General features: G+C 40.3%; 1 protein-coding gene across 1 annotated transcript in view; it reads left to right on the plus strand.

Moving 5' to 3' along the window:
- The window catches only part of LOC133622075 (B-cell receptor CD22-like), a 32,187-nt gene extending 13,117 nt beyond the window's left edge, over window positions 1–19,070 (plus strand). Inside the window, exons 6-10 of the mRNA XM_072916102.1 lie at window positions 4,036–4,320; window positions 6,944–7,204; window positions 17,590–18,016; window positions 18,204–18,261; window positions 18,330–19,070. Coding sequence (XP_072772203.1) covers window positions 4,036–4,320; window positions 6,944–7,204; window positions 17,590–18,016; window positions 18,204–18,261; window positions 18,330–18,404 — 1,106 coding nt within the window. The 3' untranslated portion in view covers window positions 18,405–19,070. The remainder of the gene's footprint in view (window positions 1–4,035; window positions 4,321–6,943; window positions 7,205–17,589; window positions 18,017–18,203; window positions 18,262–18,329) is intronic.
- The last annotated feature ends 384 nt before the right edge of the window (window positions 19,071–19,454 follow it).

Consider the following 19,454-nt stretch of genomic DNA (forward strand, 5'->3'; position numbering starts at 1 on the left):
TTTATTCCTGTTTATTCCTGTTTATTCCTGTTTTATTCCTGTTTATTCCTGATGAACACATTTAGCCAGCGAGCAGAAGCAGCAACCAGTCAACACATTTGTTTTTATTCCTGTTTATTCCTGTTGTATTCCTGTTTATTCCTGATGAACACGTTTAGCCAGCTAGCAGAAGCAACAACCAGTCAACACATTTGTTTTTATTCCTGTTTATTCCTGTTTATTCCTGTTTTAGTCCTGTTTATTCCTGATGAACACGTTTAGCCAACTAGCAGAAGCAGCAACCAGTCAACACATTTGTTTTTATTCCTGTTTATTCCTGTTTTAGTCCTGTTTATTCCTGATGAACATGTTTAGCCAGCGAGCAGAAGCAGCAACCAGTCAACACATTTGTTTTTATTCCTGTTTATTCCTGTTTATTCCTGTTTATTCCAGTTTATTCCTGTTTTATTCCTGTTTATTCCTGATGAACACGTTTAGCCAGCGAGCAGAAGCAGCAACCAGTCAACACATTTGTTTTTATTCCTGTTTATTCCTGTTTATTCCTGTTGTATTCCTGTTGTATTCCTGTTTATTCCTGATTAACACGTTTAGCCAGCTAGCAGAAGCCGCAACCAGTCAACACATTTGTTTTTATTCCTGTTTATTCCTGTTTTATTCCTGTTTATTCCTGATGAACACATTTAGCCAGCGAGCAGAAGCAGCAACCAGTCAACACATTTGTTTTTATTCCTGTTTATTCCTGTTTATTCCTGTTGTATTCCTGTTTATTCCTGATGAACACGTTTAGCCAGCTAGCAGAAGCAACAACCAGTCAACACATTTGTTTTTATTCCTGTTTATTCCTGTTTATTCCTGTTTTAGTCCTGTTTATTCCTGATGAACACGTTTAGCCAACTAGCAGAAGCAGCAACCAGTCAACACATTTGTTTTTATTCCTGTTTATTCCTGTTTTAGTCCTGTTTATTCCTGATGAACATGTTTAGCCAGCGAGCAGAAGCAGCAACCAGTCAACACATTTGTTTTTATTCCTGTTTATTCCTGTTTATTCCAGTTTATTCCTGTTTTATTCCTGTTTATTCCTGATGAACACGTTTAGCCAGCGAGCAGAAGCAGCAACCAGTCAACACATTTGTTTTTATTCCTGTTTATTCCTGTTTATTCCTGTTGTATTCCTGTTGTATTCCTGTTTATTCCTGTTTATTCCTGATGAACACGTTTAGCCAGCTAGCAGAAGCCGCAACCAGTCAACACATTTGTTTTTATTCCTGTTTATTCCTGTTTTATTCCTGTTTATTCCTGATGAACACGTTTAGCCAGCGAGCAGAAGCAGCAACCAGTCAACACATTTGTTTTTATTCCTGTTCATTCCTGTTTATTCCTGTTTTATTCCTGTTTATTCCTAATGAACACGTTTAGCCAGCCAGCAGAAGCAACAAACCAGTCAACACTTTTGTTTTTATTCCTGTTTATTCCTGTTTATTCCTGTTTTATTCCTGTTTATTCCTGATAGCCCAGAATTTTTGAATAATGAATGAGGGAAAACCGGAAATTCAAAGTCAGCAGCCTTGGCGTCACTATAGACAGCCATTTTAAACTTGACAAACAAGTCAATGGCGTTTTAAAATAGTGTTTTTATCATCTTCGTCTTTTAGCAAAGGTAAAACCATTTTTATCTTTTAACCTTTTTGAACAAGTCGTGCATGCTTTTATTTCTAGTCGCTTGGACTACTGCAATGCACTTTATGCTGGCATTAGCCAAAAAGCTCTCTCCCGGTTGCAGTTAGTCCAGAACGCGGCAGCACGACTTTTAACAGGCCAGGAGACGCCAGCATATAACCCCAATTCTTCAGAGTTTGCTCCCTGTTCATTTTAGAATTGATTTTAAAACCTCGCTGTTGGTTTTTAAAGCTTTACATGAACTGGCACCTCAGTATATCTCGGACCTCATCCAAATTTACACTCCTGCGTGCGCTCTGAGGTCCGAGAGCCAGCTCCAGCTCGTGATGCCCAAGACCAGACTTAAAACCAGGGGAGACAGGGCCTTTTCTGTGGTCGGCCCTAAGCTCTGGAACACTCTGCCCCTCCATGTTCAAACTGCTCCCACAGTGGAGTGTTTTAAGTCTCGTCTAAAGACCCACTTTTATTCTTTGGCTTTTAACACTACGTGAGTTGTGTGGTCCTCTGTTGTCCTCTGTGTTTTTGTTTTTTTTATATATATATATATATACATTTTGATTTCTATTTACTGTTTTAATTGCTTTTTCCCTTTAAAATCGTTTTTAATCATATTTATTTTTATATTGTTTTTATATTGGTTCTATATATTTTTTTTTTTTTATTCAGTCATTGGTGGAGCTAAGGATAATATTTGATTATTGTTTTTAATATTGTTTTTAATATTGTTGTGCAACACTTTGGAAACATTTTGTTATTTAAATGTGCTATATAAATAAATTGGATTGGATTGGATAAACGATTGGGAACTGAGGAAACTAATTGTTGAAGCTTTGAAAGTGGAATTTTTTCCCATTCTTGTTTTATGTAGAGCTTCAGTCGTTCAACAGTCCGGGGTCTCCGCTGTCGTATTTTACGCTTCATAATGCGCCACACATTTTCGATGGGAGACTGGGTCTGGACTGCAGGCGGGCCAGGAAAGTACCCGCACTCTTTTTTTACGAAGCCACGCTGTTGTAACCCATGCTTGGCATTGTCTTGCTGAAATAAGCAGGGGCGTCCATGAAAAAGACGGCGCTTAGATGGCAGCATATGTTGTTCCAAAACCTGTATGTACCTTTCAGCATTAATGGTGCCTTCACAGATGTGTAAGTTACCCATGCCTTGGGCACTAATGCACCCCCATACCATCACACATGCTGGCTTTTCATTTTTGCGTCGATAACAGTCTGGATGGTTCGCTTCCCCTTTGGTCCGGATGACACGATGTCGAATATTTCCAAAAACAATTTGAAATGTGGACTCGTCAGACCACAGAACACTTTTCCACTTTGCATGAGTCCATCTTTGATAATCTCGGGCCCAGAGAAGACGGCGGCATTTCTGGGTGTTGTTGATAAATGGCTTTCGCTTTGCATAGTAGAGCTTTAACTTGCACTTACAGATGTAGCGACCTACTGTATTTAGTGACAGTGATTTTCTGAAGTGTTCCTGAACCCATGTGGTGATATCCTTTAGAGATTGATGTCTGTTTTTGATACAGTGCCGTCTGAGAGATCGAAGTTCACGGTCATTCAATGTTGGTTTCCGGCCATGCCGCTTACGTGGAGTGATTTCTCCAGATTCTCTGAACCTTTTGATGATATTATGGACCGTAGATGTTGAAATCCCTAAATTTCTTGCAATTGCACTTTGAGAAACGTTGTTCTTAAACTGTTTGACTATTTGCTCACACAGTTGTGGACAAAGGGGTGTACCTGAATAAAGAAGTCGACACTTTCGATATGAGCAACGAGGAGGGAGAAGGAGTACTTTCTGTCAGGTTCAAACACCGAACAAACAAGACAAGAAGCAAGGAATCAGGCAGAGACAGAATTCAATTTTGCTCATGAGGAGAAACGTTTGAGGCTGCACACTCAGTTACAGTCTCCCACCACGCTCTGAGGGACAGTCCCAGGCGCTCTTCTATTTATTCAGGAGTTCCCTAGTTAACATCACTGAGGCTGCCTCTAAAGGGAGTGGTCACACATATCATGCGAGCAGCTCAGCACGCACAATACGTGATTATTCAGAACTGAATGTGCTGGGGGCCTTGTGATTTCGCCTTGTCTCTGCTTTGTCTGCGTGCTGTCGTCTTATCTTCGTTGAGGTACTTGAAGTCCGTCCTTGGCTGTTTAGCAGGCAGGGTCTGGAAACAGAAACTGCTGCTGCGAGACAACTTGCAGTGGAAGATAACAAGTTGTGTGCCTTTGCACAGATAGAACTTGAGCACAATAGATAATAACTATAGCAACGGCCTACATACTCTAAGTGTTTTCCCTTACAAAGTGTTTGATCAAAACTTCTTGGTTCTTCCTCCAGATGTTCTGGAAAGACCCTCAGTGTCTCTGAGTCATGCTGATGACATATCGGAGGGTCATCCACTGACACTGACCTGCAACATCGACAACTACAACTACTCCTCAGCAACAGTTGATTACTGCTGGTACAAGAAGAAGAATGTGTTTTCAAAAGTTAAAGTCCTCAGTAAAGATCGACAGCTGGTCTTCAAGTCCATCAAGTCTTCAGACGCAGCAGAGTATTGGTGTACTGTGGAGAACCAGCTGGGGAAGAACACATCAGAACCCGTCTTCATTGATGTCCAATGTGAGTACAACTATGTCTTTGAGATATGTGGTGACACTGATGAGGACAATGGGCACCATTCAGCAATAAGTTCCTAAGAGGAGTCCATTCAAATTCATGACGTGTTCTTAAACGACCAAATTGTTCCCACCTGCTGTTCTTAAGTTGCGGAATGCCAAATGGTTAGCGCAAGCGTGTCTATCATAATTTGCATATAAACACGCCCTTATTTCCCCAATATGCATATGCTAACACCCTTAATTTCGTCATTTGCATAGGTAAACGCCCTTAATTCCTCACATGAGGTCACAATCCCGGAGAACACACGGAGAAAACACAAACAGATTACAGAAGAGAAATTCGTATTATAGCGCGGGGGGATATACATAATGTCAAAATGTAAGTTTAAGAAAGGGGGTACTGCTCTCGGTAGCTTAAAGCGTTCAAATATATATTCGTCACTTCGGGCAAGTAGGTCAACATGGTCGTGAAATGTGCGCTCCCTCCCCAGGGCACGATCTGCGGCATCTTGCCATCTTGCAGTGTGAGTGTGTGTGTGTGTGTGTGTCAGGTTCAAACACTGATGACATCTATTAAACAGACAAGAAGCAAGGAATCATGCAGAGACAGAGTTCAATTTGGCCCAATGGGGAGAGACGTATTGGGCTGTTCTCTTAGTTACAGATCCAACCTACGCTCTAAGGTAACAGTCCCACGTTCTCCTCTATTTATTTGGGAGGTCCCTGGTCACATCACTGAGGCTGCTGCTGAAGGAAGGGGGGCAATCTCAGCATCCCCAGTTAGACACAATATATGACTATTCATGAAATGCAAATGTGCTGACTCTCGTGATATCGCCCTGTCTCTGCTTTGTCTGCGTCACGGTACTCGATGTTCGGCCTTGGCAGTCAGCACGCCGGTTCTGGACACAAACACTGATACGAGACTACTCGCAATCTTTTGGATTGCCAGTTGTCTCTTTGCACAGATAGAAAAGTACAACTTCAGCACAATTGATAATAACTATAGCAACGGCCTTTATGCATAAGAGTTATGTGATCATTTATACATAATTATTCTAACGGTGGTTTTCGTCCTGGTCGTGGAACTGTGGACCAGCTCTATACTCTCGGCAGGGTCCTTGAGGGTGCATGGGAGTTTGCCCAACCAGTCTACATGTGCTTTGTGGACTTGGAGAAGGCATTCGACCGTGTACCCCGGGAAGTCCTGTGGGGAGTGCTCAGAGAGTATGGGGTAACGGACTGTCTTATTGTGGCGGTTCGCTCCCTGTATGATCAGTGTCAGAGCTTGGTCCGCATTGCTGGCAGTAAGTCGGACACGTTTCCAGTGAGGGTTGGTTTCCGCCAGGGCTGCCCTTTGTCACCGATTCTGTTCATAACCTTTATGGACAGAATTTCTAGGCGCAGTCAGGGCGTTGAGGGTATCTGGTTTGGAGGCTGCAGGATTAGGTCTCTGCTTTTTGCAGATGATGTGGTCCCGATGGCTTCATCTGGCCAAGATCTTCAGCTCTCACTGGATCGGTTCGCAGCCGAGTGTGAAACGACTGGGATGGGAATCAGCACCTCCAAGTCCGAGTCCATGGTTCTCGCCCGGAAAAGGGTGGAGTGCCATCTCCGGGTTGGGGAGGAGATCTTGCCCCAAGTGGAGGAGTTCAAGTACCTCGGAGTCTTGTTCACAAGTGAGGGAAGAGTGGATCGTGAGATCGACAGGCGGATCGGTGTGGCGTCTTCAGTAATGCGGACGCTGTATCGATCCGTTGTGGTGAAGAAGGAGCTGAGCCGGGAGGCAAAGCTCTCGATTTACCGGTCGATCTACGTTCCCATCCTCACCTTTGGTCATGAGCTTTGGGTCATGACCGAAAGGACAAGATCACAGGTACAAGCGGCCGAAATGAGTTTCCTCCGCCTGGTGGCGGGGCTCTCCCTTAGAGATAGGGTGAGAAGCTCTGTCATCCGAGGGGAACTCAAAGTAAAGCCGCTGCTCCTCCACATCGAGAGGAGCCAGATGAGGTGGTTCGGGCATCTGGTCAGGATGCCACCCGATCGCCTCCCTAGGGAGGTGTTTAGGGCACGTCCGACCGGTAGGAGGCCACGGGGAAGACCCAGGACACGTTGGCAAGACTATATATCCCGGCTGGCCTGGGAACGCCTCGGGATCCCCCGGGAGGAGCTGGACGAAGTGGCTGAGGAGAGGGAAGTCTGGGCTTCCCTGCTTAGGCTGCTGCCCCGCGACCCGACCTCGGATAAGCGGAAGAAGATGGATGGATGGATGTTTTTAAATGTCTATATATTGCTCATTTTGCTATGTTTGTTTGTCTGTCTGTCTGTCTGTCTTATATATCTATCCATCTATCCATCTATCTATCTATCTATCTATCTGTCTATGATATTAATGTAACATTAGACAATAGAAGTAAGGGAACTTGTCACACTTAAGAACAAATAGGCCACTTTAAGAGTGTTCTGGAGCACTCTGGAGATTTTGTTCTTACCTACGAACAAATCCCAGCGAAGAAAACATTGGTGAATACAAAAATCTCCTTAACAACTTCGTAAGTGGGCCTAAGACCAAAATGTGTTCTTAAGAACGTTTGCTGAATGGGGCCCAATGTCCTGTCCCTCAGATGCTCCAAGACGGCCCTCTCTGTCCGTCAGTCCGTCTCTTGTCATCGTTGAGGGACAGTCGGTGACTCTGACCTGCAGCAGCGATGCTAACCCGGCCGCCAGCTACACCTGGTACAAGGATCACCAAAATCTGACCCAAAAACCACAAGAACATTACAGTTTCGATTCCATCCGTCCTGAAAATGCCGGAACATTCTGCTGCGAGGCTGAGAATAAACATGGACGTGTCAACTCTTCAGCAGTCTTCATAGACGTCCAATGTAAGTACCAACTACATCTTTAAAGGGGTCATGGTATGATTTGTTTCTACATTTAAAACCCTTCTTGTGGTCTACATAACATGTAACGAGGTTGCTTTGGTCAAACTGTTGCATAGATGATGTTTTACAGTCCATTTTCTGATCGACCCTTCAGGATGCACCGTTTTGTAGGCGCTTTTATCTACGTGCCTCCACTTCAGCTGCGTTTTCTCCCCGTCTTCTTTGTTGTACTTTTTAGCGCTTCCAGACAGAGTCTCCTGACAGATATCAATTAGAAGCGTACGCTACTTTGTATTAGAAATGGCAACAGCGAAGAATGAATGCCCCACAACAAGTGGCTAGAGACAAAGAAGGAGATCATTGACCACAGCATCAGACTTGGGGTAGATTTCTCCCAGCAGGCACAAGACATTAAAACAACGGTGAGAACTTGTTGAAATAGGTCCTGACATTGAGCAACTCAAACATAACGTTGAAAAAACATGCTTTTTGACAAACTTTGATCAATGTTGGGTTCTGAACGTTGATTTGACCATTTAAATTTTGGTCTTTTCTCAACCAAAATTCTACAAAGCAAATACAACGTTGAAACAACATGCTTTTTGACGACATGTATTCAATGTCAGGTTGAGATGTTGATTTGACCGTTGAAATTTGGTCATTTTCCAAACAATATTGTACAACACAAATATAACGTTGAAACAACATGCTTTTTGACAACGTATATTCAATGTTGGGTTCTGACATTGATTTGGCATTGAATTTTGGTTTTTTCCCAACCAATATTTGTCACGTTCAAACACTGAGGACATCTATTAAACAAGACAAAAGGCAAGGAATCAAACAGAGACAGAATTCAATTTGGACTCAATATTGAGGAGAGACATGGCCACTGCACTCTCTGTACAGTCTGCACCACGCTCTGATGAAGAAGGTTTCCGTCTCCTCTTTTATTCAGATGTTCAATGTTCACGCACCAACACATGTCACAGCAGGAATGGGAAGTATGTAAAACAGTCATTGTTTTCGGTCGCTTTGAAGACCAAGAAGAGGATTTCTCGGGCTTGGGCTCTTCCTGGCTCCAGCTGGGGCAGGTGTTGGAGGACAATGGATAACCCCTCCCGTCTCCTGACCACAGCAACTTCAAGAGGGCAGCGGGTCGTAAATAGCGTTGACCTCGGTTACCAAATAGTTGGAAGAGAGTTTGTGAAATACTTCAGAGAGAGTTCGTTTAACACTTCAAAGAGAGTTCCTCTGGAAGTTGAGCAGATCCTGCCATCTGTCTGTGTTGAAATCACAGTGGCGTTTCACGAGCCTTCTTCCTCTTGTTAGGCCTCGAAAGACAGCATTCATAATACAACGTTTCTTTTGTGATAACTTACAAACAATTATTCCAACAACATTCTACAACACAAATATAACATTGAAACAACATGCTTTTTGACAACGTTTAATCAATGTTGGGTTCTGACATTGATTTGACATTGAATTTTGGTCTTTTCTCAACCAAAATTCTACAAAGCAAATACAACGTTGAAACAACATGCTTTTTGACAACATGTATTCAATCTCAGGTTGAGATGTTGATTTGACCGTTGAAATTTGGTCATTTTCCAACCAATATTCCACAACACAAATGAAACAACATGCTTTTTGACAACGTTTATTCAATGTCAGGTTGTGACGTTGATTTGACCGTTGAAATTTGGTCATTTTCTAACCAATATTCTATAACTCAAATACAACGTTGAAACAACATGCTTTTTGACAACGTTTATTCAATGTCAGGTTGTGACGTTGATTTGACCGTTGAAATTTGGTCATTTTCTAACCAATATTCTATAACTCAAATACAACGTTGAAACAACATGCTTTTTGACAACGTTTATTCAATGTCGGGCTTTGACGATGATTTGACCGTTGAAATTTGGTCATTTCCCATCCAATATTTTCCAACACAAATGAAACAACATGCTTTTTGACAACATATATTCAATGTCAGGTTGTGACATTGATTTGACCGTTGAAATTTGGTCATTTTCTAACCAATATTCTACAACACAAATATAACTTTGAAACAACATGCTTTTTGACAACATTTATTCAATGTCGGATTGTGACGTTGATTTGACCGTTGAAATTTGGTCATTTCCCAACCAATATTCTACAATACAAATATAACTTTGAAACAACATGCTTTTTGACAACGTTTAATCAATGTTGGGTTGTGACATTGATTTGACATTGAATTTTGGTCTTTTCTCAACCAAAATTCTACAAAGCAAATACAACATTGAAACAACATGCTTTTTGACGACATGTATTCAATGTCAGGTTGAGATGTTTATTTGACCATTGAAATTTGGTCATTTTCCAACCAATATTCTACAACACAAATGAAACAACATGCTTTTTGACAACGTTTATTCAATGTCAGGTTGTGACATTGATTTGACCGTTGAAATTTGGTCATTTTCTAACCAATATTCTACAACTCAAATACAACGTTGAAACAACATGCTTTTTGACAACGTTTATTCAATGTCAGGTTGTGACGTTGATTTGACCGTTGAAATTTGGTCATTTTCTAACCAATATTCTATAACTCAAATACAACGTTGAAACTACATGCTTTTTGACAACGTTTATTCAATGTCGGGCTTTGACGATGATTTGACCGTTGAAATTTGGTCATTTCCCATCCAATATTTTCCAACACAAATGAAACAACATGCTTTTTGACAACATATATTCAATGTCAGGTTGTGACATTGATTTGACCGTTGAAATTTGGTCATTTCCCAACCAATATTCTACAACACAAATATAACTTTGAAACAACATGCTTTTTGACAACGTTTATTCAATGTCGGGCTGTGACGTTGATTTGACCGTTGAAATTTGGTCATTTTCTAACCAATATTCTACAACTCAAATACAACATTGGAACAACATGCTTTTTGACGACATGTATTCAATCTCAAGTTGAGACGTTGATTTGACCGTTGAAATTTGGTCATTTCCCAACCAATATTCTACAACACAAATATAACTTTGAAACAACATGCTTTTTGACAACGTTTAATCAATGTTGGGTTGTGACATTGATTTGACATTGAATTTTGGTCTTTTCTCAACCAAAATTCTACAAAGCAAATACAACATTGAAACAACATGCTTTCTGACGACATGTATTCAATGTCAGGTTGAGATGTTTATTTGACCATTGAAATTTGGTCATTTTCCAACCAATATTCTACAACACAAATGAAACAACATGCTTTTTGACAACGTTTATTCAATGGCAGGTTGTGACATTGATTTGACCGTTGAAATTTGGTCATTTTCTAACCAATATTCTACAACTCAAATACAACATTGGAACAACATGCTTTTTGATGACATGTATTCAATCTCAAGTTGAGATGTTGATTTGACCGTTGAAATTTGGTCATTTCCCAACCAATATTTTCCAACACAAATGAAACAACATGTTTTTTGACAACGTTTATTCAATGTCAGGTTGTGACATTGATTTGACCGTTGAAATGTGGTCATTTTCTAACCAATATTCTACAACTCAAATACAACGTTGGAACAACATGCTTTTTGACAACGTTTATTCAATCTCAAGTTGAGACGTTGATTTGATTGTTGAAATTTGGTCATTTCCCAACCAATATTCTACAACACAAATATAACTTTGAAACAACATGCTTTTTGACAACGTTTAATCAATGTTGGGTTCTGACATTGATTTGACATTGAATTTTGGTCTTTTCTCAACCAAAATTCTACAAAGCAAATACAACGTTGAAACAACATGCTTTTTGACAACATGTATTCAATGTCAGGTTGAGATGTTTATTTGACCGTTGAAATTTGGTCATTTTCCAACCAATATTCTACAACACAAATGAAACAACATGCTTTTTGACAACGTTTATTCAATGTCAGGTTGTGACATTGATTTGACCGTTGAAATTTGGTCATTTTCTAACCAATATTCTACAACTCAAATACAACGTAGAAACAACATGCTTTTTGACTACATGTATTCAATGTCAAGTTGAGACGTTGATATGACCGTTGAAATTTGGTCATTTCCCAACCAATATTTTCCAACACAAATGAAACAACATGCTTTTTGACAACGTTTATTCAATGTCAGGTTGTGACATTGATTTGACCGTTGAAATGTGGTCATTTTCTAACCAATATTCTACAACTCAAAAACAACATTGGAACAACATGCTTTTTGACAACGTTTATTCAATCTCAAGTTGAGACGTTGATTTGATTGTTGAAATTTGGTCATTTCCCAACCAATATTCTACAACACAAGTATAACTTTGAAACAACATGCTTTTTGACAACGTTTAATCAATGTTGGGTTCTGACATTGATTTGACATTGAATTTTGGTCTTTTCTCAACCAAAATTCTACAAAGCAAATACAACGTTGAAACAACATGCTTTTTGACGACATGTATTCAATGTCAGGTTGAGATGTTTATTTGACCGTTGAAATTTGGTCATTTTCCAACCAATATTCTACAACACAAATGAAACAACATGCTTTTTGACAACGTTTATTCAATGTCAGGTTGTGACATTGATTTGACCGTTGAAATTTGGTCATTTTCTAACCAATATTCTACAACTCAAATACAACATTGGAACAACATGCTTTTTGACGACATGTATTCAATCTCAAGTTGAGACGTTGATTTGACCGTTGAAATTTGGTCATTTCCCAACCAATATTCTACAACACAAATATAACTTTGAAACAACAACGTTTAATCAATGTTGGGTTCTGACATTGATTTGACATTGAATTTTGGTCTTTTCTCAATCAAAATTCTACAAAGCAAATACAACGTTGAAACAACATGCTTTTTGACGACATGTATTCAATGTCAGGTTGAGATGTTTATTTGACCGTTGAAATTTGGTCATTTTCCAACCAATATTCTACAACACAAATGAAACAACATGCTTTTTGACAACGTTTATTCAATGTCAGGTTGTGACATTGATTTGACCGTTGAAATTTGGTCATTTCCCAACCAATATTCTACAACACAAATATAACTTTGAAACAACATGCTTTTTGACAACGTTTATTCAATGTCGGGCTGTGACATTGATTTGACCGTTGAAATTTGGTCATTTCCCAACCAATATTTTCCAACACAAATGAAACAACATGCTTTTTGACAACGTTTATTCAATGTCAGGTTGTGACGTTGATTTGACCGTTGAAATTTGGTCATTTCCCAACCAATATTCTACAACACAAATATTACTTTGAAACAACATGCTTTTTGACAACGTTTAATCAATGTTGGGTTGTGACATTGATTTGACATTGAATTTTGGTCTTTTCTCAACCAAAATTCTACAAAGCAAATACAACATTGAAACAACATGCTTTTTGACGACATGTATTCAATGTCAGGTTGAGATGTTTATTTGACCATTGAAATTTGGTCATTTTCCAACCAATATTCTACAACACAAATGAAACAACATGCTTTTTGACAACGTTTATTCAATGTCAGGTTGTGACATTGATTTGACCGTTGAAATTTGGTCATTTTCTAACCAATATTCTACAACTCAAATACAACATTGGAACAACATGCTTTTTGACGACATGTATTCAATCTCAAGTTGAGACGTTGATTTGACCGTTGAAATTTGGTCATTTCCCAACCAATATTTTCCAACACATATGAAACAACATGTTTTTTGACAACGTTTATTCAATGTCAGGTTGTGACATTGATTTGACCGTTGAAATTTGGTCATTTTCTAACCAATATTCTACAACTCAAATACAACGTTGAAACAACATGCTTTTTGACAACGTTTATTCAATGTCGGGCTTTGACGATGATTTGACCGTTGAAATTTGGTCATTTCCCATCCAATATTTTCCAACACAAATGAAACAACATGCTTTTTGACAGCATTTATTCAATGTCAGGTTGTGACATTGATTTGACCGTTGAAATTTGGTCATTTTCTAACCAATATTCTACAACACAAATATAACTTTGAAACAACATGCTTTTTGACAACATTTATTCAATGTCGGATTGTGACGTTGATTTGACCGTTGAAATTTGGTCATTTCCCAACCAATATTCTACAATACAAATATAACTTTGAAACAACATGCTTTTTGACAACGTTTAATCAATGTTGGGTTGTGACATTGATTTGACATTGAATTTTGGTCTTTTCTCAACCAAAATTCTACAAAGCAAATACAACATTGAAACAACATGCTTTCTGACGACATGTATTCAATGTCAGGTTGAGATGTTTATTTTACCATTGAAATTTGGTCATTTTCCAACCAATATTTTACAACACAAATGAAACATCATGCTTTTTGACAACGTTTATTCAATGTCAGGTTGTGACATTGATTTGACCGTTGAAATTTGGTCATTTTCTAACCAATATTCTACAACTCAAATACAACATTGGAACAACATGCTTTTTGACGACATGTATTCAATCTCAAGTTGAGACGTTGATTTGACCGTTGAAATTTGGTCATTTCCCAACCAATATTTTCCAACACAAATGAAACAACATGTTTTTTGACAACGTTTATTCAATGTCAGGTTGTGACATTGATTTGACCGTTGAAATGTGGTCATTTTCTAACCAATATTCTACAACTCAAATACAACGTTGAAACAAAATGCTTTTTGACAACGTTTATTCAATGTCAGGTTGTGACATTGATTTGACCGTTGAAATTTGGTCATTTCCCAACCAATGTTTTCCAACACAAATGAAACAACATGCTTTTTGACAACGTTTATTCAATGTCAGGTTGTGACATTGATTTGACCGTTGAAATTTGGTAATTTTCTAACCAATATTCTACAACTCAAATACAACGTAGAAACAACATGCTTTTTGACTACATGTATTCAATGTCAAGTTGAGACGTTGATTTGACCGTTGAAATTTGGTCATTTCCCAACCAATATTTTCCAACACAAATGAAACAACATGCTTTTTGACAACGTTTATTCAATGTCAGGTTGTGACATTGATTTGACCGTTGAAATGTGGTCATTTTCTAACCAATATTCTACAACTCAAATACAACGTTGAAACAACATGCTTTTTGACAACGTTTATTCAATGTCAGGTTGTGACATTGATTTGACCGTTGAAATTTGGTCATTTCCCAACCAATATTTTCCAACACAAATGAAACAACATGCTTTTTGACAACGTTTATTCAATGTCAGGTTGTGACATTGATTTGACCGTTGAAATTTGGTCATTTTCTAACCAATATTCTACAACTCAAATACAACGTTGAAACAAAATGCTTTTTGACAACGTTTATTCAATGTCAGGTTGTGACATTGATTTGACCGTTGAAATGTGGTCATTTTCTAACCAATATTCTACAACTCAAATACAACGTTGAAACAAAATGCTTTTTGACAACGTTTATTCAATGTCAGGTTGTGACATTGATTTGACCGTTGAAATTTGGTCATTTCCCAACCAATATTTTCCAACACAAATGAAACAACATGCTTTTTGACAACGTTTATTCAATGTCAGGTTGTGACATTGATTTGACCGTTGAAATTTGGTCATTTTCTAACCAATATTCTACAACTCAAATACAACGTTGAAACAAAATGCTTTTTGACAACGTTTATTCAATGTCAGGTTGTGACATTGATTTGACCGTTGAAATTTGGTCATTTTCTAACCAATATTCTACAACACAAATATAACTTTGAAACTACATGCTTTTTGACAACGTTTATTCAATGTCGGGCTGTGACGTTGAGTTGACCATTGAAATTTGGTCATTTCCCAACCAATATTCTACAACACAAATGAAACAACATGCTTTTTGACAACGTTTATTCAATGTCAGGTTGAAACGTTGATTTGACCATTGATATTTGGTCACTTCCCAACCAATATTCTACAACACAAATACAACGTTGAAACAACGTGCTTTTTGACGACATGTATTCAATGTCAGGTTGAGACGTCTATTTAACAATTGAATTGTGGTCATTTCCCAACCAACAACGTGGATCCAAAGTTAGACACCAACGTTGTCTCAATATACAAACACAACTATTTTGCAATGTTGTTTCAAAGTCCATCCATCCATCCATCTTCTTCCGCTTATCCGAGGTCGGGTCAGCCTAAGCTGGGAAGCCCAGACTTTCCTCTCCCCAGCCACTTCGTCCAGCTCCTCCCGGGGGATCCCGAGGCGTTCCCAGACCAGCCGGGAGACATAGTCTTCCCAACGTGTCCTGGGTCTTCCCCGTGGCCTCCTACCGGTCCGATGTGCCCTAAACACCTCCCTAGGGAGGCGTTCGGGTGGCATCCTGACCAGATGCCCGAACCACCTCATCTGGCTCCTCTCCATGTGGAGGAGCAGCGGCTTTACTTTGAGCTCCTCCAGGATGGCAGAGCTTCTCACCCTATCTCTAAGGGAGAGACCTGCCACCCGGCGGAGGAAACTCATTTCGATTGCTTGTACCCGTGATCTTGTCCTTTCGGTCATAACCCAAAGCTCATGACCATAGGTGAGGATGGGAACGTAGATCGACCGGTAAATTGAGAGCTTTGCCTTCCGGCTCATCTCCTTCTTCACCACAACGGATCGATACAGCGTCCGCATTACTGAAGACGCCGCACCGATCCGCCTGTCGATGTTTCAAAGTCAGTTTTGAAAAATGCATATGTACAGTCAACGTTGTATCAACGTCTTGTGCCTGCTGGGTCTACCGTATATGGATACATCCGCTGACATCACATTTGGGAAAAACGTCACAACTTGTGCGAATTCCAAACGGCTTGCAAGAAGGGAGACGAGGATGTATTCTAAATATCTCCGCCATGTCTCCGTGGTTTGATTTTGAATTTTCGAACTTACGCAGATCTGAAATGAACAAAAACAGAAGTTGGTTTTGCATGATAAGTCACCTTTAAAGGGGAACATTATCACCAGACCTATGTAAGCGTCAATATATACCTTGATGTTGCAGAAAAAAGACCATATATTTTTTTAACCGATTTCTGAACTCTAAATGGGTGAATTTTGGCGAATTAAACGCCTTTCTATTATTCGCTCTCGGAGTGATGTGACGTCACGTTGTGACGTCACATCGGGAAGCAATCCGAGTCAAATCAGCTTTGTTATTTTCCGTTTTTTTCGACTGTTTTCCGTACCTTGGAGACATCATGCCTCGTCGGTGTGTTGTCGGAGGGTGTAACAACACGAACAGGGACGGATTCAAGTTGCACCAGTGGCCCAAAGATGCCAAAGTGGCAAGAAATTGGACGTTTGTTCCGCATACTTTACCGACGAAAGCTATGCTACGACAGAGATGGCAAGAATGTGTGGATATCCTGCGACACTCAAAGCAGATGCATTTCCAACGATAAAGTCAAAGAAATCTACCACCAGACCCCCATTGAATCTGCCGGAGTGTGTGAGCAATTCAGGGACAAAGGACCTCGGTAGCACGGCAAGCAATGGCGGCAGTTTGTTCCCACAGACGAGCGAGCTAAACCCCCTGGATGTCTGGGCTCACACCGTCGCTTATGCCACCAAAGATGATCAAGAGAAGAATATCGACCCCAGCTTCCCTGGCCTGCTGACATCAACTCCAAAACTGGACAGATCAGCTTTCAGGAAAAGAGAGCGGATGAGGGTATGTCTACAGAATATATTAATTGATGAAAATTGGGCTGTCTGCACTCTCAAAGTGCATGTTGTTGCCAAATGTATTTCATATGCTGTAAACCTAGTTCATAGTTGTTAGTTTCCTTTAATGTCAAACAAACACATACCAATCGTTGGTTAGAAGGCGATCGCCGAATTCGTCCTCGCTTTCTCCTGTGTCGCTGGTCGTCGGTTTCGCTTGCATACGGTTCAAAGCGATATGGCTCAATAGCTTCAGTTTCTTCTTCAATTTCGTTTTCGCTACCTGCCTCCACACTACAACCATCCGTTTCAATACATGCGTAATCTGTTGAATCGCTTAAGCCGCTGAAATCCGAGTCTGAATCCGAGCTAATGTCGCTATAACTTGCTGTTCTATCCGCCATGTTTGTTTGTATTGGCATCACTATGTGACGTCACAGGAAAATGGACGGGTGTATATAACGATGGTTAAAATCAGGCACTTTGAAGCTTTTTTTAGGGATATTGCGTGATGGGTAAAATTTTGAAAAAAAACCTCGAAAAATAAAATAAGCCACTGGGAACTGATTTTTAATGGTTTTAACCCTTCTGAAATTGTGATAATGTTCCCCTTTAAGACGTGCGGTGACACTGATGACGACTATGTCCTGTCCCTCAGATGGTCCCAGGTCGACCTTTTTCTCCATCAGTCCGTCTCCTGTCATCGAGGGGCGATGGTCGGTGAATCTGACCTGCGACAGCGATGCTAACCCGGCCGCTAACTACACCTGGTACAAGGAGAACATGTCGTCTCCTCTGGCGTCAGGTCAGACGCTGACCTTCAAAGACATCAGTCCAGGTCAGAGGCTCACCTTCAGGGACATCAGTCCAGAGCAGGGTGGCCATGATTATTACTGTGAGGCCAACAACAATAGGGGGAACCAAACCATTGGTGTGCACGTGAGGGTGAATGGTAAGACCACTCATGTCCAAAACACGTCTCCGTCCACTGAAGACATCAGTGTCCGTAATTGGAACATCATCCGGCTGGTTTATTCTGCTGTTGTGTTCGTGGGCATCCTGATCATCCTGACTCTGCACTTCAGGTAAAAAGTAGGACTGTCAAAATGAACGCTTTAATGCAGATTCGTCTGACTAAACATTGTAGCACAAGCAGAAATGTTATTTTGTAAAAACGGATCATTGTTTTCGTGAACATGAACATGATGCTAAAGGTGTTCACTCGTACTTCCCGACAAGCTCATGCAGGTTGTATTTCTTTCCCGATCGCAGGACGGCGACGTCTCCCTCGTCCACCGCAGATCCAAATGAGCTCGACAAGCCTGCAGAGGTGACATCTTGTTGGTTCTGGTGTCATGAATCCAGTCTCACTGTCATCACGTGTCCTCTTGTCAGCAGCTGGACCATGGCGACTATGAGAACTTTCATGCCGCAGTGCTGAGACACCAACGCCAGAAAAAGGACGTGCTGTGACCGATATCTTGAGCATGAACAACAAAGATGTTTTGAAGCATTTATTTTTTTACTTCTTAAATATAAAACCCAAAAGCAGTGAAGTTGTCACGTTGTGTAAATGGTAAATAAAAACAGAATACAATGATTTGCTAACCCTATTCAACTTATATTCAATTAAATAGACTGCAAAGACGAGATATTTAACGTTCGAGCTAGAAAACTTTTGTTATTATTTTGCAAATATTAGCTCATTTGGAATTTGATGCCTGCAACATGTTTCAAAAAAGCTGGCTTAAGTGGCAAAAAAAGACTGATAAAGTTGAGGAATGCTCATCAAACACTTATGTGGAACATCCCACAGGTGAACAGGCCAATTGGGAACAGGTGGGTGCCATGATTGGGTATAAAAGCAGCTCCCATGAAATGCTCAGTCATTCACAAACAAGGACGGGGCGAGGGTCACCACTTTGTCAACAAATGCCTGAGCAAATTGTTTAAGAACAACATTTCTCAACCAGCAATTGCAAGGAATTTAGGGATTTCACCATCCACGCTCCGTAATATCATCAAAATATTCAGAGAATCTGGAGAAATCACTGCACGTGAGCGATGATATTACGGACCTTCGATCCCTCAGGCGGTACTGCATCAAAAAGCGACATCAGTGTGTAAAGGATATCACCACATGGGCTCAGGAACACTTCAGAAACCAACTGTCAGTAACTACAGTTGGTCGCTACATCTGTAAGTGCAAGTTAAAGCTCTACTATGCAAAGCGAAAGCCATTTATCAACAACACCCAGAGACGCCGCCGGCTTCGCTGGGCCCGAGCTCATCCAAGATGGACTGACGCAAAGTGGAAAAGTGTTCTGTGGTCTGACCAGTCCACGTTTCAAATTGTTTTTGGACACTGTCAATGTTGTGTCCTCTGGACCAAAGAGGAAAAGAACCATCCGGATTGTTATAGGCGCAAAGTGTAAAAGCCAGCATGTGTGATGGTATGGGGGTGTATTAGTGCCCAAGACATGGGTAACTTACACATCTGTGAAGGCACCATTAATGCTGAAA

Source organism: Nerophis lumbriciformis, linkage group LG25 (genome assembly GCF_033978685.3).
Source record: "Nerophis lumbriciformis linkage group LG25, RoL_Nlum_v2.1, whole genome shotgun sequence".
NCBI lineage: Eukaryota > Metazoa > Chordata > Actinopteri > Syngnathiformes > Syngnathidae > Nerophis > Nerophis lumbriciformis.